The following is a 22,548-nucleotide window of genomic DNA, read 5'->3' as shown; positions in this document are numbered from 1 at the left end:
TGCTTTGACATGTACTGCTGATGGGTACAATCACTTGCTGGTAGTTTGAATAGCCGTGTAATTCGCTTGTTGATGTGTCCTAATGGGATATCACATGTGCACACGTGACCCTTTTGTTGGCCAACTCGGTTAGCGGTCAACAAAGCCTACTAAACCATCGAATAAGTTGATAGAAACTACACTGCAAGGCTGGGCCTATCTTTTCCTTTGCTTAAGTTGATGTCCACACAAATTTTAAGTGAATATTTACTCTCAATCTCATTTCAAACTTCATTTTATATCACTATTTAAAAATGTCATTTGTGATTTGTGTCCTTATAATACTAAACTGAATAAATATGTTGATGATCTATGTTTTATTTATGATTATTTTGAATTTTCCGAGATTTTTATGTCATTTGAGCTTTACATCTTTCTTTGCTTGGTCAAAATGCCTTAGTTCCTGGTTACACGTTTTTAAAAATTGTTTTGTGGGAGTAGGGCTTGAGAACACGGCACATCAAGCTTTGGCCAAGTCAGAAAGCTAGCCAGGCTAGTGCTAAGGGGTGTAGCGATTCTCAAAATTTTTGGCTTTCTTGAGTGGCAGTGAAGGTGGCTGCATGCTTGGATAGACTTGCCATCGAAATGTGTTGTGGGCTTGGAACGTGCCAACTATGTGGCATTGCATGCTAAAAGGTTGGATAATTTGAGAAGGTTTGATAATTTGAGAGGGATGAGGGGGGTGCTGGAGTGTGAGATGATGAGATTCACTTGTGATGGAAGCATAACACAACCGTGTCCAATTGATTTCCTGGGAGCTCTAACAACGACCAATTGATCTCCTATGAACTCTGAGGGAGCTTTATGAACAAGGTGGAGCAGTCGTGACTGGTTTGCTGCATGACACTTGTAACTGTGAATGAGGTAGATGAGTCGATGATTTTGTGAATGGTTGTTTTAATTCCGACATAGGAGGTTGTTTTAGTGGTTGGGCTAATCCACATAGAGAAGTTGACGTGCCTTGGACAATATTATCAAAATTTGATTGGCCTATTTAGCTTGGGCTGGCTGGACCTTATCCACACAGAGAAAATGACGTGCCTTAGGCACTATTAACAAAATTTGGTTGGCCTATTTAGCTTGGGCTGGCTGGGCTAAACTATTTTGTTCATAGAAATCTCTACTAAGGAATTTTTTATCTAAATATTGATGTAACATTTGCCTTTAACAAAAAAAAAAAAAGATTATTTAAAGTGATTTACAAGACCTTGGCTTAGTCATTTATACCCATCAATAACAATTTTAGCTATTTTGTTGATGTATTTTGTGGCAGTATTATTGATATTATTTTTGTACGCCAACATAGGGCTATCTTGTTACTGTCATTCTTTTTCAGCTGTGTAACTTCTGATGATCTTGAAATTTAAGTTCTTTCAGACTTTTGACTGCAAATGTTAGTTTATTCTATTGCCCTAGAATCTTTTGAGGTATGAGTTTTTTGTGCGATATCATCCTAGTTTTCGGGTTATGATGTTTGTTAACTGGATACCATGTCAATCTTCTGTGTCTTTTTAGCAGCTACTTTGTTTACGTTAGCTTTTAAGATTACTCATTTGCTCTACTTTGGTGGAAGTTATCCTGATTCATCATTAGCTGTTAATTCTTTGCACATCTCTTTTGAAGCATCTTCTACTAGAACTTCTTTATTCCAAGCACTTGGACAAAGTATTTTACTTTCTTATAAAAAATCCAATGCATGATGAGCATTGCAAGGATATCATGTTGTTAATGTATTTGTCTTAAAGCAATTTTAAGATGATGTGCAATAAAAAAATCATGTCCAGTTTTTAGTAATGACTTTCTTGTTACTTAGGAGACTAGCAGACCGGGTTGATATATTTTGTACCCATTTCATTTTAATCATTGGGCCGCTACCTATGATTATTTAACTATTGTTCTTTTTTACTCGTGTTTGCTTTATTTTATTTTTAAAATTATTTTTACCATATATATGTATATTATTATTACTTTTTTCTTTCATCATATGGTATTCCAAGTAAAACTTCTTTTCTCTTGGTTTTGTTCCAGTTCATTTATTTATTTATTTTTTAAATTATGCACGTACATTTTTCTTGCCCATCTAAATGCTAAGGCTTTATTAATTATGAAAAGACCGTTGTCATCAAATTAATGAGATTTTATTCGTCCCGCACATAGTTTATAATGTTATTTGAATTTGTACCTGTTTAACCCAAGTGTAGAAGGATATAATTTTTCTTAGAATATACTTCAATATATTACTCATGAATGCTCTCTTTTAAGTATGGACATTGAGCCAGCTTCATTTAAAATTTTCACAATTTTGTTCGTGTTTTTTTTAATATTCCGAAGATGTTGGTTAAAAGTGTATTTGTAATTGATGAAAATGCTATCTTATTGAAAGAAGATGAGCAGTTTGACTCCCTCCTGCTTGCCTGGCATGCGTTTAGCTAGACTGCTTGTTTTTCTGTCCTGTGTTATTTTTCATCTTGCATGTCCTTTAATGTATGAAATTTTATATACTTATTCTTCAAGTAATAATTCTGTTTAGATTGTTTGAATTGTTTGTTGGAGATGAGTACAAATCTTAGTTTCGTGTCTCAGTGAAATCAGCTGTCGAAGGGAAAGCATTTTCTGAGAAGTTGTCTTCTAAAGAAAATATTTCTCAAGAGAAGGGTGAACTTCAAGAAAATGGGGAAGCCAGACAAAATAATGATGTGAATACCAAAGTTGGGAGAACCATGGATCAGCGTCACTTGTCTGATGAGAAATCAACTGAATCCTGGTTTTGACTTTTAAGAATTGCTCTTTCTATAATTTTTGTAATTGGCTTGTGCATTTCATCTGCCACGTATTTGATAACCTTTGCATGTTCTTTGGTGTAAAGGGGACTGAATAAGAATTCTGGAGGTGATCCTAGTCCTAGGAGTGGCCCAAATAGCAGCTTACCGGTGAATGCTTCTGCCAGAAGCCCAGTAAAAGAGTTCGGCAGGCAAGATCAGCGGTCAACTAAAGCCTCAGAGCCTGCTCCCCTTGAAACACTAAATATTACAAAAGAAGTTTCTCTAGATGGTGGTCAACAACGTGTAAGGAAGGGACGAGGATTTACTAAAGAATATTCATTTGTGCGTCGGTATAGGACACCCTCACCAGCACCCTCTCCTGCTCGTCCTTATTATAGGGGAAGGAATGATCTGGGAAGAGATTTAGAGAGGTAAGTGTTATTTATGAAGAAACCTAGAGCGATTACATTTTGAAAGGATTAGAAATATGAAATTTACTCGAGCTCTCCACAGGAATGGAAGGCTCAGGAATTATCAGGAGAGGTCTCCTTTGAGACGTTCACGAAGATCTCCAAGCAGGAGTCCCTACAGGTGATGTCTTTTTTCTTTTAGCTCTTGGCACTAAGTATAATCAATTTGTTATGGTTTGAATTTTAAGTTGTATTTTTGGGGATCTATTTTTTAGACTCCACTTGGCAAAACTACCCTTAAAAAGTGGTTGTGATTATTTATTGTTTGGTTTATACCTATGTTTAGGGCTATTTTTTTTATGCCCTTGCGTTGGAAAAGCATACAATTTAGTTCTCTGGGATCGCTAATGATAGAAATATAGAGATTGAAGTGTGTAAAGGATTGAAAGTTAAAATTGTTAATGAATGAACTATTTGAGGGTGATTGGCTGATTGATAACAAATGCATTATTGATGAGGATGCTATGATTGTGGTTAGTTCTTTTAGTCGTGATTTATTAAAAAAAAATTATTTAAAAAAATAAAATTTGAAGAAATTGTTTGAATGCTGCCTCATACATTTGAGGAGCAAATGAAAATATTAGTGGCAGGTGAAAAATATTATTCATGTTTTAGTAGGAAATGTTATGAGTTGATGTATGAAGGGTATGGAGTTGAGGGATATAAATCTAATTTGTGAAGGTATATTTGATTGTCAAAATATATAATTTTGTAATAGTCGACAGTTTTTAATAAACAATGACTTCGCTTAACTCATTTTCAAAAATTAAACAATGATGCTAGTAGAAAGTTTGATCATATAATTGAACATAATAAATATGGATTCACTTCAGTAGAAGTATGGAGAATGCAATAAAGAAAAAACTGAAGATGGTGGAATTAAGCACATGAGAAGTTATTTTATATGATGTTCAGAAAGAAAATTTTAAACTTCTCTAATCAAATTTGATTTAGTTTTAAATAGACAGTACCGGTAGCATCAAGAAATTATCATAATAGTCTTGTGAGTGATTGGAAATGTGCTGTCTTAAGCTTAAGATTTGGCGGAGCTAGAAAATGCAAAAAGTTGACGAGCATATGGTTTTGAAGAATGGCAGAAAAGACAGATTTAATGTTTTAGGGAGTGTGAAATTTGTATATTATTAGTTAATAGTTTTTGAAGATGAAGTGATGCTACGGTGTGATATTTTGATTGCTTAAATGAAGATTGATGATTTAATTGAGGACAAATTTTGGAGTTAAAGTTAGGCTTTTTAATGAAAAAATGCCTTAAGAGTACCGTTTGATGAGAAAATATGGATATGAATGCTTAGCAAATCATTTACTACCAAATTGAATTTGTTTAAAATGACAATGTGAAATTGTTGTGCCATGGAGCGTGGATCAACTTATGTGTCTAAGTTGTGCATAAAACGAGTAGATGAATTTTTATCAACTTAAAAGCTTAGGTTGATGAACAAGGGTAACTGCTAGTTTTTTTAGAGTTTCAACTCTTCTTCCATTTGTATGTGGGAATATTCTTTACTTTTGCGCTTGCTAGCAATCTCCACCTGGCTCGAAGGTTCCTTCACATCAACCATTACTTCCCATTAAATGGAAAACATTGTCTGACCTTTCTCAAAACATCTTGCTTTGATAAAACTTGCTATAATAGATTACTGCTGGCCTGAGTTGTGGTCAATACGCTTATGAATGGACGTCATCAAGTTAAAATTTTAAGCTAATTTTTAATGATCAATATTGTAATCAGAAGTTTCAACTCTCATTGCATGTTTGATGTGGGGCTATTCTTCACACTTATGCACATCTTACCAGGATTTGTGCTAAACTTAGGATTAATAGTGGTAAATAATTATAAAGGAATGATTTTGTGTTCGGGGCTTATTGAAGATAAATAAAAAAAATAGACTTCTGCAACTTGTGCATATGCAAGGTACTAAGGTAGGATGTGGGAATGTATTTTAACTGACGTATAAGGATTTGTTTGGAAATTTGTTATATAAAATGTAGCATAGACGAGAAGTTGTGCAGAAGAACTTGCATAAAATTAGGTTAGCTCCTGGAAGTATTGATGCAAAATGACCACTGAAGATTCGTGAAAGCCTTAAAGTTGGACGAAGGAAGTAAGTATGTAAGAGGAGAGAAGGATTACATAGCCTAAAAGAAGGAAAGAAAGCCATGCAAATAACATATTTTTTTTTCAAATGTAACTTAAACCTCTATCATAATTGAATACCTTATAAAATAAAAAATTGAAGGACAATTAAAATAAAGACACTCAGTACTACATGTAAACTAAGAAAGAAATAAATAATGAAAACGCCATTATTATGTCTGCAATAACGCATGACTCGTGAAAGTTTGCAATAATTTTTCATCACATAATTGTGTTATGCAATAATTTTCATCAAATCTTTCATCTTTCATCAATAGACAACGTTTTAGCAACCGTGGGGTTCTTAATATTCATTCTTTTAGCAGATATCATGGACGGAGAATGCGAAGCAGGAGCAATTCTCGTAGTCCCAGGTTTCAGAGCCAAAATCGGGGCCGGAGTTCTAGTCCAAGGAGAAATCGAAGTCGAAGTAGAAGCCGAAGTAGAAGTCCAGCAAACAGGCATCGTCCAACTGTTAGTGATATGCTTCGATCTCGTCTTGGTCCAAGGAGGACCAGCCCTCCTGCTCCTCCTCCTCACCGGAGAGCAAAATCCAGATCAAACAGTCGCTCCAGGTCTCCTGACAAATTCAAGAGCAAAAAAATAACTTGTCCAGGCAGCTCCAGGTCCAGCAGCCCAGCTGGAAACAAAGGTCTGGTTTCCTATGGTGATGGAGAAACCTGAATCAGTCTGTCTCTTCCCAGGCTTTGGATTTTGTAATCTTTGCTGTATTTGGTTTCAGTGTTTGTTTTGTCCAAACTTTAAATATTTGGGGCAAATTAGTTTAAATTCTTCACGTTTAGCTCAACTTATAAATGTGTTTGTATTTTGAAATCTGTTGTGATAGAAAAGTACCGTTTAAACTTAAAAGAATATTTTATAAAATGTATAAAATGGTGGTGAGACGGTGAGACGTGCAATGCTCTATGGTGCAAAATGTTGGCCTTTAAAATAGGAAATTACATTAGGACTCCAGGTGCAGTCGGAGTCCAATGGTAGGACGCTACGGGTCAAGTAGGCCCCACCATGCTTAACACTGGCCAATATCGGTGTATTATGGTGGGGCCCGCTTGACACTTGGCGGCCCACTATTGGACTCCTAACGCAAACTGTGTTAAGAGTCCTGATGTAATATTATCTCCTAAAAGAGAGATAAAATAAGAACTGCGGCTCCCTCCGCAATGGTGTTTGGAAGGAACGTTTGCATGAACGTTCTCGGGTCGCTTTGACGCGGCATTAGGAGGAAATATGAGAACTCTCACAAGTTTGGCTCCCTCCGCGTCTTGCGTTTAGTTCGCGTGTTAGGGTGAAAAAAACCTCCCGTGCCCCTCTCAGGTCTCCCTCGCCTTCAGCCATCTCTTCCTCGCAACCGTTGAGACAAATTAGGTAAAAATTTGACCCTCTGCTCTCCCTCGCCCTCCTAACAAAACCCTAGTTTCTCGCTTGGTATGCTTTCGCCCTTCACTTGTGCCTCGTTGCATCTTTGTTTGGATGCATCATTGTTGGTTTTAATGAAATTTTGGATGGGTGATTTTACTATATCTGAAATTTAGATGCAGTTTTTGTTTGGATGCTTTCGACCCTTATCTGGTTTTTGCTAGATCTGAAATTTGGATGTAGTTTTTGTTTCACTTGTGTTTTCTACCATTTTCTAATTTTGTTAGATCTGAAATTTGGATGCAGTTTTTGCAAAATGCTTGTGGCATGAATTCAAGTATACTTCTCGTGCGGTTTCTACAAAATTGCAGCAATTACCATTGTGTTAGAATAATCCTCTACATGGAATATCATATATCACTTTTAAAATTTGAGTGCTTTGTATGCTAATATGAAAGTTTAGGCATTAGATATATCGATACATAAGAATTTGGTGGCTAGCCATACAAGGCTAAAGTTGTTATTCAATGCGCTGATTGCATTTACAGTTTTTTACATGATATTAACAGTTTGAGTGCTTTGTATGCAAGATGAAAGTTTAGGCAGTAGATATATCAATACATAAGAAATTGGTGGGATGCCTAAACTTGACAAGTAGCATTCACTCCAACACCTGGCCAAGCCATACAAGGCTAAAGTGGTTATCAATTCTATTTTGTGTACTTTTTATACATGCGGGATAATAACATATATCAATTCTGATTTTATATGAAAGGCTTGCCACTTTTATAGCTGTCAAAATGTGGATACAAAATAGTTGTAATTGTATCTTGATCCATGGTTGTTTATAAATTCATCTTGTTTGTTTTTCTTATGCATTATATGAAAGACTTTCATATGACATATATATGGCTTCATACTTTTCTAGCTGTTAATATGCGGATCAGAAGAATGCATCAGCTATTTTTATATCAGATGTGAAATGACAAGACATTGGAACATTTCGTTTTGGTACAGCAAGAGGATGAAGCCTCTAATAGCTTCATGAATATTTCTTTCATTGAATTAGCCTCTAATAGCTAATTCTATTTTTTAGTTGTGGTACTTTTATTAGCACCAAAGGGAGAAAATGGAAGAAGAATTGCATGTTGTAATGTTCTCCCTTGAGATTCATAGCTATGTAACTTTACACAATTGCATAATAAAACATGTTTGATGCTTTGCTGTGGATGTCGATCCTTAATCGAACCACATAATTCCTTTGTGTCCTAATATGTTTTTTTTAGCAAATTGACAGCTCTTTAGGATGTCCATAATTAGCTGTGTGCTTGTGCAATTATTTCTTCAATAATTTTCTTATGGATGTTGAGTTACTATATGAATTTCTTTATGCAATGTGCAATTCTTCATATAGTTTCACCATAACTAAGACAAATGAACAAATGAAGAAGGTGGTCCCTCAGCGATGTGGGATAAGAAAGTTACAAATATTTTCTGCAACATCTGCATCATCGAGATTGAGATCGGGAATAAACCAACCACATATTTCAGTAAGGAATGTTGGTAGAATATAGCTAAACGGTTTAAAGAAGTGACTAAACGGGATTATGATAGGCTGAAGTTTAAAAATACATTAGATCAATTGAAGAATAAGTGGGAAATTTGGAAGGAGCTGAAACGTGAATCCATGAGGTTGGGCAAGAATCCCATCAAATTAGAGGTGAAATTGTCATTATTTTTTTAAATTACAAATATTTTCAATTTAAACAATTATCCCCCTAAACCCCCTCCTCATTGTAATGTTATAGACAATGCCGACAACGAAAAAATACAAGAAGAGCGGAATTGAGGCGGATCTTGAAGATAAACTTGACATAATGTTCAAGGGGGTTGTGACAACGAAGAAGCATACATTCTGCCCTAGTGAGATGGGGTTTGCATGAATACCCGATGATTTTCCACTAGAGCCGGTGACATTCAAATACACAGTGTTAACTATAGGGAGATGGGGGAATCAAGCCACAGATGAAGAGGCCCAGGCTAGGAAGAAGAAAAAAAGAAAATGACAATTTTGTCAAAACTTCGTTTGACAGACTTATGGATGCTTTTGGAGCTCCACCGTCTGCTCCACTTCCTGACATCACTATCTTCAAATGTCTTCAAACTTTGTCTACTATCCCTGAAGTAGTAGAGGATAAGCGCTTTCATGCAATATGTATGAAAAAACTTGAGAATCCAACACGTAGACAAATATTTATGGCGATGGAACCATAGTTGCGAGTCAAATATTTACGTGCTATTGTGGATGATTGAGTTTTTATATGTTTTCTTTTGTTGTATTATGTACTCTTTGAAGTTGTGTGCTCAGCTGTTATTTGGAGTTATGTTTTTTTTAATGTACTTTTACTTGATTCCTGAATGCATGTTAGCAAAGCTCTATATTTTTTTTATTCTAACTGGCTAAGTGTTCTCATTGTTTATTTCTCGCTCGCTCTCTTGATTAATAATTGATGAACTAACCGACATCTTTCTTCCTTTAGGATGGATCCACAACATGAACATCGTAAGAGAATGACATGGGCCGCAACTATTGTCATATTATTGTTGGAGTATTATCGATCAAGTAGTGTTCGTATACCCCTAGCGACCTCCAGTTTTGTTGGGCATAAATGGGTAGGTGAGATACTTTCTAGACATCTAATTAGGTTCAATAACATATTTCGAATGATTGTACTGATATTTATGGATCTCCTGCACGAGTTATCTCTAACAGGGACTCCGAGATTCTTTGAGAACGATGAGAAGAAATGGGTATCAGACACTAGGTATCATATTCCTGATTTTCCCATAATAGGAAAATACTATTTGGTTTATGCTGGATACCCCATGCAAAGGGGCTATTTGAAGTCATATCTAGACACTAAGTATCATATTCCTGATTTTGGGCGAACAAGTGACACTATTCATGGTAGCAAGTGACACTAGTCACATCACTCCTCTTTAAGTGGGATAATTGAAAGAATGTTTGGGGTTTGGAAGAAAAAATTGGTCATCCTACGTGATATGCCGTCATATCCATTTCAGAAGCAGGTGCATATTATGGTGGCAACAATGACACTTCATAACTTCATCCGACGACACCCTTCACATTCAGATACAGACTTCAGTATGACTGATAACGATAAGCTGAATGTCTATGAAGAACCAACATAAATTATGATCGGGCCTTCAATTCATGAGGATGAGAATGACCTTAATGAATTTGAAGTTCATGACGCGGAGGGTGTGACTGAGATGACTGCTCAGAGGGAGTCTATAACAGATGCTATATATGACAGCTAATCCAGCAAGTCTTTCTTTTCTTCGTACATTATAGATCAATTTTTATGTGTATTTTTTTTGGATAAAATCTGACATTCGATTTTTTTTCGCAATTATACCAACATGACTTCTAGGATTTTAACGACAGACAGAGTTGTTTTGTGTTACTGTGGACTACCGGCTCCATTACTCACGTCGTGCCAGACTCATAGCAATGAGAGACAGTTCTACGGTTATCGCAAGGGTGTTTCAGCTCGTTGCAGTTTCTTCCAATGAGCTGACAGTCCCACATGTTACACTGCCAGCAGTGATGAGAATCTGATGTTTTCCCAGGTTGATAGTGCAGCTATGGACAGACATAGTCAGAGTTTGAAATTGAATATTTTATTATTTCTCATTATACTTGTACTTGTCTTTATCTTTTTTTTTTATTTTTTCTGATACTCACGAGAATGTAAGAACTGTTTGTCATATTTTCGAACTGATCTGTGATAATTTTATGCTTATGCAATATTTGCTTCTGTACTACCAATAAGACATCCTGAACAAGCTACCCCTAACAGTTTTACTAGACAGGGGCAGGAAGGTCATTTATAGAGCAATAACTATCAATAAGTTATTCTGAATAAGCCACCACAAACAGTAAGCAGCTTATTTTGATAATCTGCAGATTATCAAAATAATCTGCTTATTAACAGATTATAAATAATCAACAACTGCCCCAAATAGAACCTTAGATAAACTGTAAAATTAATAAATTTGTGATAGTGTTGTAGTTCCATTGACAAACAACATTAGAAAGAGTCGTCTTAGATATTTTGGTCATATTAAACGTCGACCATCTAAGGATCTGATTAGGGGAATCGATGTTTCAACTTATGTTAAGAAAGACAGAGGCAGGTCAAAAAAGTCTTAGGCATATTGTTTAAAAAAGGATCTTAATTTAAATAAAAATATGACAATAGATGCAATGGAGAAAGATGATTGATGCAGCCAACTCCTCTTAGTGGGATAAAGCATTGTTGTTGTTGTTGTTGATATGTATGGTTTCCAGAATTTGTCAGTTTCACAGTGGTTTCTGTGGTTTTTCAAATCTGGTTGGTTCCATTTGGATTGTGCTGGTTAAATCCATCATCACAAAGATTATTGGTTGACAATAATGGTGGCTACCAACCAACCTTCGAGTAGGGTACCGCTTAATAAAAAAATCAATTAGCAAAAAAAGAATCTTACAGATTATAAAATTAAAGGAAAATTTTTGAAAAGATCTAAATTTCTTCAATTCCAAAAGCTTGGCTAATCACCCAATATTCTTTGTAATGAATTCTAATGCTCTTCTTCAACCTCAACTCATAACAATTTGACTCAAGACCCATGACTTTATTTTAAATGGAGGGTCCATTTATTGTAGGGCATGAATAATGTTGTGTAAGATTTATTTGGATTGGAGGCAGGGAGCCTTTTTTTTTTTTTTGGTTGAATTAATGAGACCATAACCCCAATTCCCCAACATAAAGTAGCAATTACGTGCATGGGTTACAAGGAAACCGTTAACAAAATACAAGCATATTAATGGTAGAACCCTTAAAAACAACAATTAGAAACTTGGGGGCTAATATCAGAAAAAAATAAAAAAATGTTCAATAAAAGTTGATCCACATTCATGCTCTGCCACCTTTATTAAGTTGAAATCTTCATAACCAAATCGATGGGTAGATAAATGTTTTGTTTAGCAAGTATAGTCATTATAGACAAGATCAACCAAAAAATATAATAGTCTTGCACCATGGTGTCTTTTTAAAAAATAACTACCAAGTGAAAGAGGCAAGAACTAAAAAACATATATTGATTCAAGGCTAGAGCAAAGGATTAGAAAGAAAGAACAAAAAAATGATGTCAAGTAGAGCGCCAAGAAACATAGCAAAAAGTGAACAATCATAATCACAAATAAAAAAGTAAAAATCCAGAACCAATCATTGTCCCATGACCAATTGAGAACTAGTTTTTTAACATCAAGAGGCTACAAATTCGTAAATTTTCATCTTCAAAGCTTATAGGCCACTTGAATCCATGTGAATCTTGACTATTAAAGGAGTTGTAAACGAATAATACAATTGGAGTCAACCTAGAGTGTGGTCAAACCCAACACTTCTTAATTTTCCTTTAAAACAAATAATTGGACTACTTTAAAGAATGCCTTTCAACCACTTTCTCAATAAATTAGCCCAATGATATGTGAATGAAACCGATATTAGATGTGTTGGCTAGGTGGGATCAATGCAATTTTATTTCTCTAAAATTCATCATATTTTTACATTTTTTTTGGAAAATTTGTCATAATTAAACAATTGTGCTCGTCTTTTTATTATTTGGAGAGTTACACTGAAAAGTTCATTTCAAATCAAAATGCAATTCTTATACTTATATCCTTATTAATTAAGAAGAACAGTTGCTTTGATATTTCTCATAAATGATTTCATCATTTTTTTATTTGTGATTTCATCATTTAGTAGGATAAGTTGATTGTGATAGTGAGGTTCAAAATGAAATAAACTAGCCTAACATCGATTTTAGTGGAGACGAGCGAGTATTTTTTAGTTTATTTTTGAATGATTGTATTTCATATGACTCAAGCAAATTATAATTGATAAGAGTTTTGATGTAGGGCTAGATAGATAATCAAAGAGGGAGGTTCAAACCTTTTTGATATTGTGTTCAACTCCTTCTAAAATTTATTCTAAGCTGCTTTGAACAAGACTCAAACATATGGCTGATTGCATGCTCGAGTAAGTTTTCAAACATATTTCAAACATATGAACATCTGAACTATGTAAATATATGATGAAATTCTATTCTAAAGTTGAATCAATGTTGTATGGAGAACCAAAAAAAGAAGAGACGTTTTCTTTAATTTTGAAATTGAGTTAATTTCAAGTTTTCCTTAATTAAAAAGTAGCGTCCACTTTTGGGGTGGATCTTTGCAAAATTTGGAGAGATGAGAAGAGAAGATCATAATATACTCTAAAATTTCATCACAATCAATCACCAAAACTTTTATTTACTCTCCTCATCAATCTTAGACCCATCATTATAATTTCAAGCAATTGCTACCAATTTCTTACAAACAAAAATTCATAGCAATAGTAAGAAAATTCATTCTAGAGGGTGGGGAAGTTAGGCTTGGTCGTTGGTCACTAGGGAAATAGAGGGCAAAAGTTGAGTGAAAATTTTTTGGGGCTATTTGAAATCTAAAATATGGAAGGCATAGGAAAATTTCCACGAGTGTTGTACATATGCTGATGATGGTTGTTAAAGTGGTTTCAAGAACTATAAAGATCAACGGTCCAAGTGGCTTTCAAATAACATGCTTCAAATAAAGTGCAATGGCTGAAGTTGTGACAATTTAGTTCCCATGAGAAGTTTGAACAATCAAATCTCTATACACAAGATCATGCAACGACTTATAAATACACAAGACCATCCAATAACTTGAACTATCCTAGCCATGCAAAGGGGATGAAATTAAGAGATTATAAAAGGAGTTTTGGTGCGATGTGACTTTTATGGATGCTTGACAATTGGCTTTATAAAAGGAGAATTTTGCTTGAAGTAACCATAAACATTACAATAATTTCCCCTTATTATGAGCAAGAAAATGTTTAAGATATCGAGAACATGTCTCATTCAATAATAGGAGAATAGATATGAATTCAAAAATTAGAACATCAAAAGATTATTACATTAAATGGAGCTAAAATCCAAAGCGCGCGAAAGTCTATAAATACAAATGTTATCTAACAATGCATAGCTAGGAGAAGTACAACCAAAAGTTCTTTAGTTTAATGCAATCCTTCACACCAGATAATATAGTTCATCATCTCTCTCTGTCTCTCTCTCCCAACCTTTTTCACATCATCATCATGGCCTTCTTCTTATTCAAATTGGCTTTCCCTTTGGAACTATCTGGTCTTTAATCCACATGTAAACAGGCACCAGCACGTAGTAAGCAGCAGCAATGGAACCCAAAATGAAACGAACCAGAAAGGCAAATGGATTCACAGATTTCTCCACAGCCTCAACCTTAGGACCAAGCTGCATTTAACACGACTTCTAGTTAAATTAAGAAAACTTAAAGCTGCCAATAAATAAGTATGTAAAATGTGACTTAGTATTTTAGTAGATTAAACCCAATTTCTGTCCTCTAATAATTACAACAAGTTGTTAATGAGGTGTTTGCACAGAAATATGTAAAGATTAAATAATTACTCTTCAGTTTTTTTTTTTTTTTTAACGGAAAGAAAGATTGAAAAGAACCTTTTGTGAGGTAAACTATTCCTGAACAGCGATTACTTGCGCACAAACCAAAAATGACTGAAAAATAAAAAAAAGTTCATAAATTAATCTGTTTGGTAATAATTTAGCATCAAATGCAGAGCACAAAGTAGAGTTTTTATCTGAAAGATAATTGAAACTATTAATGTATCATTTCGAAACTCATAAATTGTATTGTTTTCACCAATTCTGCAACAAACTGAACATCTTATATAAAGAATAACAAATTTAAGGTTTTAGCCTTATATTTTGGATTTATGAATATTAGTTTTTCAATTGTTTTAATGTTCATGATGTGTTGAATCTATTTTGCATAAAAATTTTTCAACAACTTCAATTCATTTTACTTTAGAGAATGTATATACTACAAATATTTCTCTAATAGAATCGTTAATCAATTTCTCCGTTCTTTTGAGACACATCCATTGCATCATCCTTATAACCGCTTGTGCCAATTAACACAATAAAAGCTTTAAATTCAACTTTTTATTCAACACATTTGAAATATGCATATTTATTGAACGATACACAACCAAGGACCACAACTTACATATTATTCAATTCCTATGTATTTACATATCTAACACCTAAACTTTGTTTTTTTAACATTGTGCCACCCAAATATTTCATATCACATAAAAAATACCACAATTTTAACTTCTAAAAAGAGAAACTTCTAAACACAATTTTAACTTCTAAAAAGAGAAATACACCTTTTCATGCATAGGTAAGGTGATATGTATGTAAAAATTCAAGATTGGACATTAGAAATGTAAATACACAAGAATAGAGTGGTATGTGTATAAATCTTCCAAAAACAAAAAGAAAATAATAGCAGAAAACATATACCTTGAGCGGAGATTCACCAGATTCTCTTTTAACTCCGGTGACAGAGCATCCCATAATGAGTCCATGGCGTCTCACACCACGATACCATTTTGGACCTATTCTTTTAAGCTTCACATCTTTAAACCCAGCTTTCTTAAACCATTCAATATATTCTTCTTCCTTAGGGAAGAGCATCCACATATCAGCAAAGAAGCGAGAAAGCCAAAAGGTTGGGTATACAGGACCAATTATGCAGGCTACTCCTCCAAGTTTTAGAACACGGTATGCCTCCACAATTCCACGCTGTGGATCTGGCCAGTACTCAATGCTGAAGCAAATAAATCAAGTAATTTTGCATTCGTAGAAAGAAAAGTAGTAAATTTTTTGCAGTTTTAAGGTAAAATTGGAAACAAGAAATGGAGAAAAAGTTCCATATTAATTATCTTCATCATAGAAAAAATATATGATTGAGTATCACAAGGGTTGATCTTGTGATATTCGATTAGTGAAGAAGGTGAGTAGTCGCAAATGAAGACTTCAATTATTAAAAAGGCGGCGATCAAGGCACACACTTCAATCTGATGCAAATAAAAAACGCCTCGAGACTTCTGCCTTTGACCGAGGCATATGCCTCGTTGTATGCGCCTCAATGGGTTAATGTAAGAAAAAAATTACATCACTGCATCATTTATCAAATTTATCTTATATTATATCAAATGTACCTTAGGAAAATTTACATACAAACCAAGCAATTCTTATGTATTTATATAACACCTAAAATTTGATATTATAGTTTATAATATTTTACCAATACATGACATGAGAAGGCATATTTCACCTTTAAAAATATAAGAAAAGTGATATTTTTTATCTGAGTTAAAAGTTTGAATATCTTACACATGAATATCAAAGTATAAGTGATAGACAAATATACATACGAGAATTATGCATTATTTTATATTTATATATATTTAAATTGAAAATATATTTTGTCAGGTCAGCCGCCCCCATTTAACTCTACGTTTAAGTCCAGTATCTCGTCTTCATACGGCCAAGAGAGATTGGACAAGCTAGAGTCCTGGTTGAGCAAGAGTTTATCAGCATGTCTTTCAAAGCAAGAGCAGAAATGAGAGACTTCTGGGTGCCAATGGGGAGCCTCATTGTTTAGGGAAAGCCTTCTTAATTTTTTATTTTATGAGAATAAAATGTTACTTAAGATTAAATACTTCAAAATTTGGGATGTTTATGAAGATACAAATTATGTGCGATAAAGTAAAATAAAAAACTATTAAACAAATGGCAAAATTTGTACTTGAAAAATCAAAAGAAAAATTTTTTATAAATGATAATAGTTGGTGGTGAAATAATGTGTAAAGAAAAGATACAATATAAGAAAGTTTGTTACAAAAATTGGTTTAAATGTAAAAGCTTAGAGAATTGAGAAAAATATCAAACGGCCCGTAGGGAGTCTAAAAGAATAATATGTGATACTAAAAATTCTATTTTTAGCGATCTTTATAATACATTAGATACTAAAGAGGGTGAAAAATATACGTATAAACTAATCAAACAAAGAGAAAAGAAAAATAATTATTTAACTCTAGTGTATGAAAGATGAAAATAAAAAAGGTTGTGTTCTTAGAAATAGATATTCAAAATAGATGGGTGAGTTATTTTGATATGAAACATGAAAACAAAAAAGGTGGTGTTCTTAGAGATAGATATTCAAAATAGATGGGTGAGTTATTTTGATATGAAACATGAAAACAAAAAAGGTGGTGTTCCAGAAGTTTCAGAAAATACGATCGACCTTAGTGATCTTAATATCGTTAATAATAATAAAATATTTCATTTTTACCGCCGCATTAGTAAAAAAGAAGTTGAGGATGCTTACAAGAAAACAAAGGGTGACAAGTCTGTAGGACCTGATGATATCCCAATTTGAATTGTGGAAATATTAAGGAAATTTGGGAGTTTCTTGGCTTGCTAAACTCTTTAATATTATTTTAAAAACTAATAAGATGCCTGAAGAGTGGAGGAAGAGTATTTTGGTCCCCATTTTTAAGAATAAAGAGAATGCACAAGAATGTGCCAATTATAGAGGAATTAAGTTGATGTGTCATACTTTACAATTATGAGAGAGGGTAGTTGAACATAAGTTAATACACATACAAAGATTTCTCATAATCAATTTGGATTCATGTTGGGCAGGTCTATGATGGAAGCTATATATTTATTGAGAGGTGTGATGGAGAACTTCAGAGATAATAAGAAGAATCCACATATGATTTGTATTCATTTAGAAAAAACTTATGATAAAGTTCCAAGAGATATTCTTTGGAAAGTTCTTGAGGAGAAAGGTGATGATATGACTTATATTCGAGTCATTAAATATATGTATGCAAGAACTGTTACTTGTGTTCAAACAGAAGGAGGATTGACCAAATATTTTCCTATTTCTGTTGGTTTTCTGTTGGTTTACATCAGAATTTCTGTTGGTTTACATCAGAGATCGACTTTAAGCCTATATCTTTTTGGATGGGTTATGGATGGTCTTACTAGACACTTACAGGAGGATGTACCTTGGTGTATGCTTTTTGCTAATGATATCCTTCTCGTGGATAAGACGAGAGAAAAAACTCAGGAAAAAATTGAATTAAGAAGGTCTACTATGGAGTCTAAAGATCTTCGTTTGAGTAGAATTAAAACTGAATACATGGAATGCAATTTTAATAGTAGTAGCTCTAGTGACAAAAATGTAACTATGGGTGATCAAATTATTAAAAGGTGTGGGTGTGAACGCTCTAGATATCTCGAGCCTATTGTTCAAAGTGATGGTGATATAGATGAGGATGTTATTAGTAGAATTCAAGTTGGATGGTTGAAGTGGAGGAATGATTCGGGCCTATTGTGAAAAATAAAAGTACTGCTTAGACTGAAAGAAAAATTTTATAAGATAGTGGTCAGACTTGCAATGCTTTATGGCGTTGAATGTTGACCTTTAAAAGAGAAACATAAAACTAAGTTAATTGTTGCCGAGATGAGAATGATTAGGTGGTTGAGTGGCTTTACACTTAGAGAGAAAATGCGAAATGAATATATCCGTGATAAGGTTGGTGTAGCTCCAGTGACGGACAAAATTAGAGGGAGTCATTTTAGATGGTTTGGTCACATTTAACGTCGACCATATGATGATCCGATTAGAAGAGTAGATGTTTTAGATTTGACTTATGTTAAGGAAGGCTGGGATGACTTGGGCATATTGTATAAAAAATGGTTTTAATTTATTAGAATCAAATGAAAATATGACACTAAATAGGATGCAGTGGAGAAAAAAGAATTCATGTAGCCGATCACACTTACTAGGATAAAGGTTTTGTTGTTGTCATTGTTGTTGTACAATGTTGCTTAAGATTGATATCTGCATTTTTTTTCTTAGAAGAATTTACATACAAACCACATAATTCTTATGTATCTACATATATAACACCTAAATATTCAAATTTACATCCATAATACTTCAAACTTTAATATCGCATTAAAATTATCAATATCGCTACATTTTTAAAAGTGAATACACATTTTCATGTATAGATTTATGACAATAAAATTTCATAAATGTAAATATCTAACTTTAGGTGTTAGATGTGTAAATGTAAAAACACAGAAATTATGTAGAATGTATATAATTTTTTCTTTATCTTATTATTTGATTTTTTTTAATTGTCTTTTTGACGAAGAATTAAGTAAACATATCAATGTTCTATGCCCTAATTACAATTTTTTTCTTGATTTTATGAGTTATTTAATTATTTTCCACCTCGAGATGTATGGTTCGCCCCGCTAAGGCAAAATATCTTTTGTTCCAAATTACACCTTTTAAACCTTTGACTATGGTAAAATTATATCAATGATCATTATTAATCTTATGATTTTTTTTATTGGCTAAAAAATGATTACAAAATATTTAAAACAAAGATACCTTGACGTATGTTAATTGTAAGTAGAGCAATAGAGAAAATCCTTAAGAAAAAGAAGGGCTGTTAGTGTTTTGTTAAATTTAATTGGTTGTGCTACATATTGACTATTGGTAACAAAAAAAATCAATCATAGAAAAATAAATGTGGCAGAAATGAGAAATTAAGACAATAATTTACATCAAAAATTGCAAAATACACCATGAGAAATGACAATTTTAAAGAAATAATAATATACATTGCGCACCAAACAATTCTCTAATAATGTGGAAAGACATTTATAGTCAGAAGATTTGAAAAAAAAAGGTACACAAATGACAACCAAATCAAAAATATAAATATAAATATTGAAAATTAAATCTAATATAACATGTTGCACTCAACAAGGATGAATGGAGGGATTGCAAAGTAGACATCTAACAGTTGAAATAAAGCTAATGATAATAACTATATCAAAAAGTAACCCAAAGAACTAAACCTGAACATAATTCTTTTATAGCTCATGTGCAACAAACAATATTGAAAATTTAAGTAGAAAAATATTCTAATCTTCAATTAAAAAAAAAAAAAGAGTTCAATGATAGACCATCAAACAAATTTTCAATATCTTCATTATAAAAGATTAGATTTATGCCCGTTTTCCTTCCCTCCATTACCGAATGCTAATCATGTATGTTCATGTGACCAAATGAATATATCTCATGAAAAAAAATGCTATTAATCAGAACAACATAGAAAAGAAAAATCCATAAACCAGAAATATAGATCATAAACTGTCATGCAATTCAAATTTAGCATTTTAAATCTCACCTTCCAGCAGAAACGTATCGATCAACAGAGTCCGTCGGGAATGGCAAGTCCTCTTCATCGCCTTCAATGATGGTGCACTCTTTCAAAGCTTCCTTTTGCCTAGCCTTAGCAAGCTGGTGTGGCGACTGTTCAAGAATGGTGACATTGTTTGGATTTATATGCTTAATAATTCCCAGTGTAGTAAATCCAGTTCCTCCTCCAACATCCACAACCTTCATCCTGGAATCATAGAGATCCGCAGGCTCAAGGGCCTCATCCCTCATGTCTTCAGTCCAATGCCCAGGGTTTATGACGTGATCATAGACTATGGAGAGAAACCTATAAAACCAAAATGCCTCTTTTTTATGCTGTATAAACCTAGGTTGGAAGGATGGTCGGGAAGAGGAGACGCCGCATCTGGGTGGATGGTCGGGAAGAGGAGACGCTGCATCTGGGTGAAGAAATGTTCCCCCTTCTCCTTCCATCGAAAGAAACAAACCCTAATTTTAGATTGGTGTTGCCATGAATTGAAGACGCAACAAAACCTAATCCTTTTGGGGATTTCGCTTGGAGGAATGAGAGGCTCTCAGCCCCACTGAGCTTGTAAGAAGCCATAAGATAACGGGGAATTGAAAGAACCAAAATAAAAAAAAATTTTGAAACTTTCTTCCTCAAGCAACCCCGAAGCCCCGATTTAACCACAAAGCGCTGGTTTCCTGTGAATTACACGGGGGAAAAAGCAAAACAAAAAGACAAAATCAGTTTTTTTTGTCAGAGTAGAACACAAGTGGATGAAACGGTGGGTGGGAATCATACGCCAAAAGTTGCTTTTATTTTATAAAAAATAAATTGCAATAGCTCTCTGCCGCTTGACGGGGTAGGAAGATGGCCACTCCCATGTGAAATATAGTTCAAGCCTCTACTTAAAATGCTCATAACCGTAAGAAAAAGATCAGCCGAAAAGTTACCTATATCTTTTACGGACGCAATCTCGCAGGCAAGCTGGGACGAAGAGCAAGAGGGTGAGGAGACGGGATGAGAAATAAAGCAAAACTAATGCCGATTTCGATGAAGAGCACGAGGCCACAAGTTGGCAGCAGAGAACGAGGGAGATATCATGTGGATGGTCGCCCGAGTATCGCCCTTTGGCACTGAAGTGAGTGTGCATTGATGGGATTTGGCTTAGATTTATTAAATTAAACAAATTAAATTAAATTATTTATGGATTCCAATGAACCAAATGACATGTAAACGAATCAAATTTATTTAGTTTAATTTTGATTTAATAAAAAATTAAAATATTAATAAAGGGGCTCAATTTGAATAAATTAATTGACTGGTTTATTAAATCAATTTCTTAACAAATTTAATTTAAACTCAAAAAAATTGATTTTTTTTTTGTTTTTGTCGAATTTTTCATTTTTTAAATCGAGAGAAAATTTTCAATTTAAATAACATTTAATTTGGATATTTATTTACATATGTCTTGAGATGCTTTGAAGCTGTGTTTGATTTAGTAAAAGATAAATGCATGACTTCATTTTTTCTTATTTTGAATTTGAAGGAAAATAAAATAGTATAAAATATGAGATTGATAACCGGCTTGCAGACAGTGATAGAGTTGGTAGAGATAATAGCGAGTTATGACAGCAAGCGGTCAGTAGCAGACAAGAGGCGACATTAGTGATGGACGACTCCAAATCTCTTACCTCCAACATTTTGTGATGAAATATGGTGATGAAGCTCCTCAGGCACTCCAGGGCTCTTAACGAATTTTCAAGTAAGCTTGAGAATTCTTTTGTGAATTTTGTGCACAAGTGAATGTAATAAAGGTGTGTTTGAACTCCCCATAAATAGTGATAGCTCCTGTGGATAAATTGTTGAAACAATAAAGGGACGATTCTTTCAAAGTCAAAAAAATATATTACATAGCTTCGACTCGAATGACAATATGTGGTTGACAGGATAAAACCTTCCTTGTAGAATTTCAATGACGAAATCATAAATCTTTTTGGTACTACAACTTCCACGATCTTCAATGAAAAAGAATTCTCCAACAACTCTTCCTTTTTTTCATTTTCTCCTCCTCTCCCAAGCTAAAGGAGTAGACTCTTCATCATTATAATAATAGTCACGTCGTCTTCTCCACCGATGTCGATGATATATCCCTCTTGCCATAATTTTTGGTAACATATCTCTATGAACCATTGATCCAAATAACTCAAATCCCGTCTGGGCTCTAAGTCCAACTCTAGACACATGCTCCAGCGTCTCCCAAATCAATGCCAACATCTGGTCTTTCAACTCATTAATTTGTTGAACTACAAACTCACGTGTGCACTTTATGTTGATCGAAGCTTCTCAAGCTTGGGTTTCTTTTATGTGTGAAGCTTCACTTCTAATCTATGGCTTGATAAATGCTCAACACGCTTTCAATGATGTTGAATCTAAAAATGTTCGTGCTCATACACCACATAATCAAGGCTTGCAAGGGAAGA

The 22,548-nt window shown here is 33.9% G+C and overlaps 2 protein-coding genes across 6 annotated transcripts in view; one reads left to right on the top strand and one right to left on the bottom strand.

The window, feature by feature from the left end:
• The window catches only part of LOC110024324 (peptidyl-prolyl cis-trans isomerase CYP63-like), a 45,332-nt gene extending 39,036 nt beyond the window's left edge, over positions 1–6,296 (top strand). For all 5 annotated transcript variants that reach the window (XM_020724225.1, XM_020724226.1, XM_020724224.1 and 2 more), the window contains 4 exons: positions 2,623–2,803; positions 2,906–3,232; positions 3,315–3,392; positions 5,753–6,296. In XM_020724225.1, the coding sequence (XP_020579884.1) occupies positions 2,623–2,803; positions 2,906–3,232; positions 3,315–3,392; positions 5,753–6,110 (944 nt within the window). In that variant the 3' untranslated portion in view covers positions 6,111–6,296. The remainder of the gene's footprint in view (positions 1–2,622; positions 2,804–2,905; positions 3,233–3,314; positions 3,393–5,752) is intronic.
• Positions 6,297–13,832: 7,536 nt separating this feature from the next.
• LOC110024315 (2-methyl-6-phytyl-1,4-hydroquinone methyltransferase 1, chloroplastic-like) lies at positions 13,833–21,211 on the bottom strand. The gene is given in 5 exon segments (XM_020724206.1): positions 13,833–14,216; positions 15,306–15,612; positions 20,072–20,481; positions 20,483–20,766; positions 21,019–21,211. Coding segments are annotated over 4 exon segments (1,056 nt in total). The 5' UTR covers positions 20,666–20,766; positions 21,019–21,211; the 3' UTR covers positions 13,833–14,060.
• Between the last annotated feature and the right edge of the window lie 1,337 nt (positions 21,212–22,548).

This window comes from Phalaenopsis equestris, unplaced genomic scaffold (genome assembly GCF_001263595.1).
Source record: "Phalaenopsis equestris unplaced genomic scaffold, ASM126359v1 Scaffold000251, whole genome shotgun sequence".
NCBI classification, from domain to species: Eukaryota; Viridiplantae; Streptophyta; class Magnoliopsida; order Asparagales; family Orchidaceae; genus Phalaenopsis; species Phalaenopsis equestris.
Note: the sequence above shows the minus strand (reverse complement) of the source record. Positions and strands in the feature narration are given on the sequence as shown.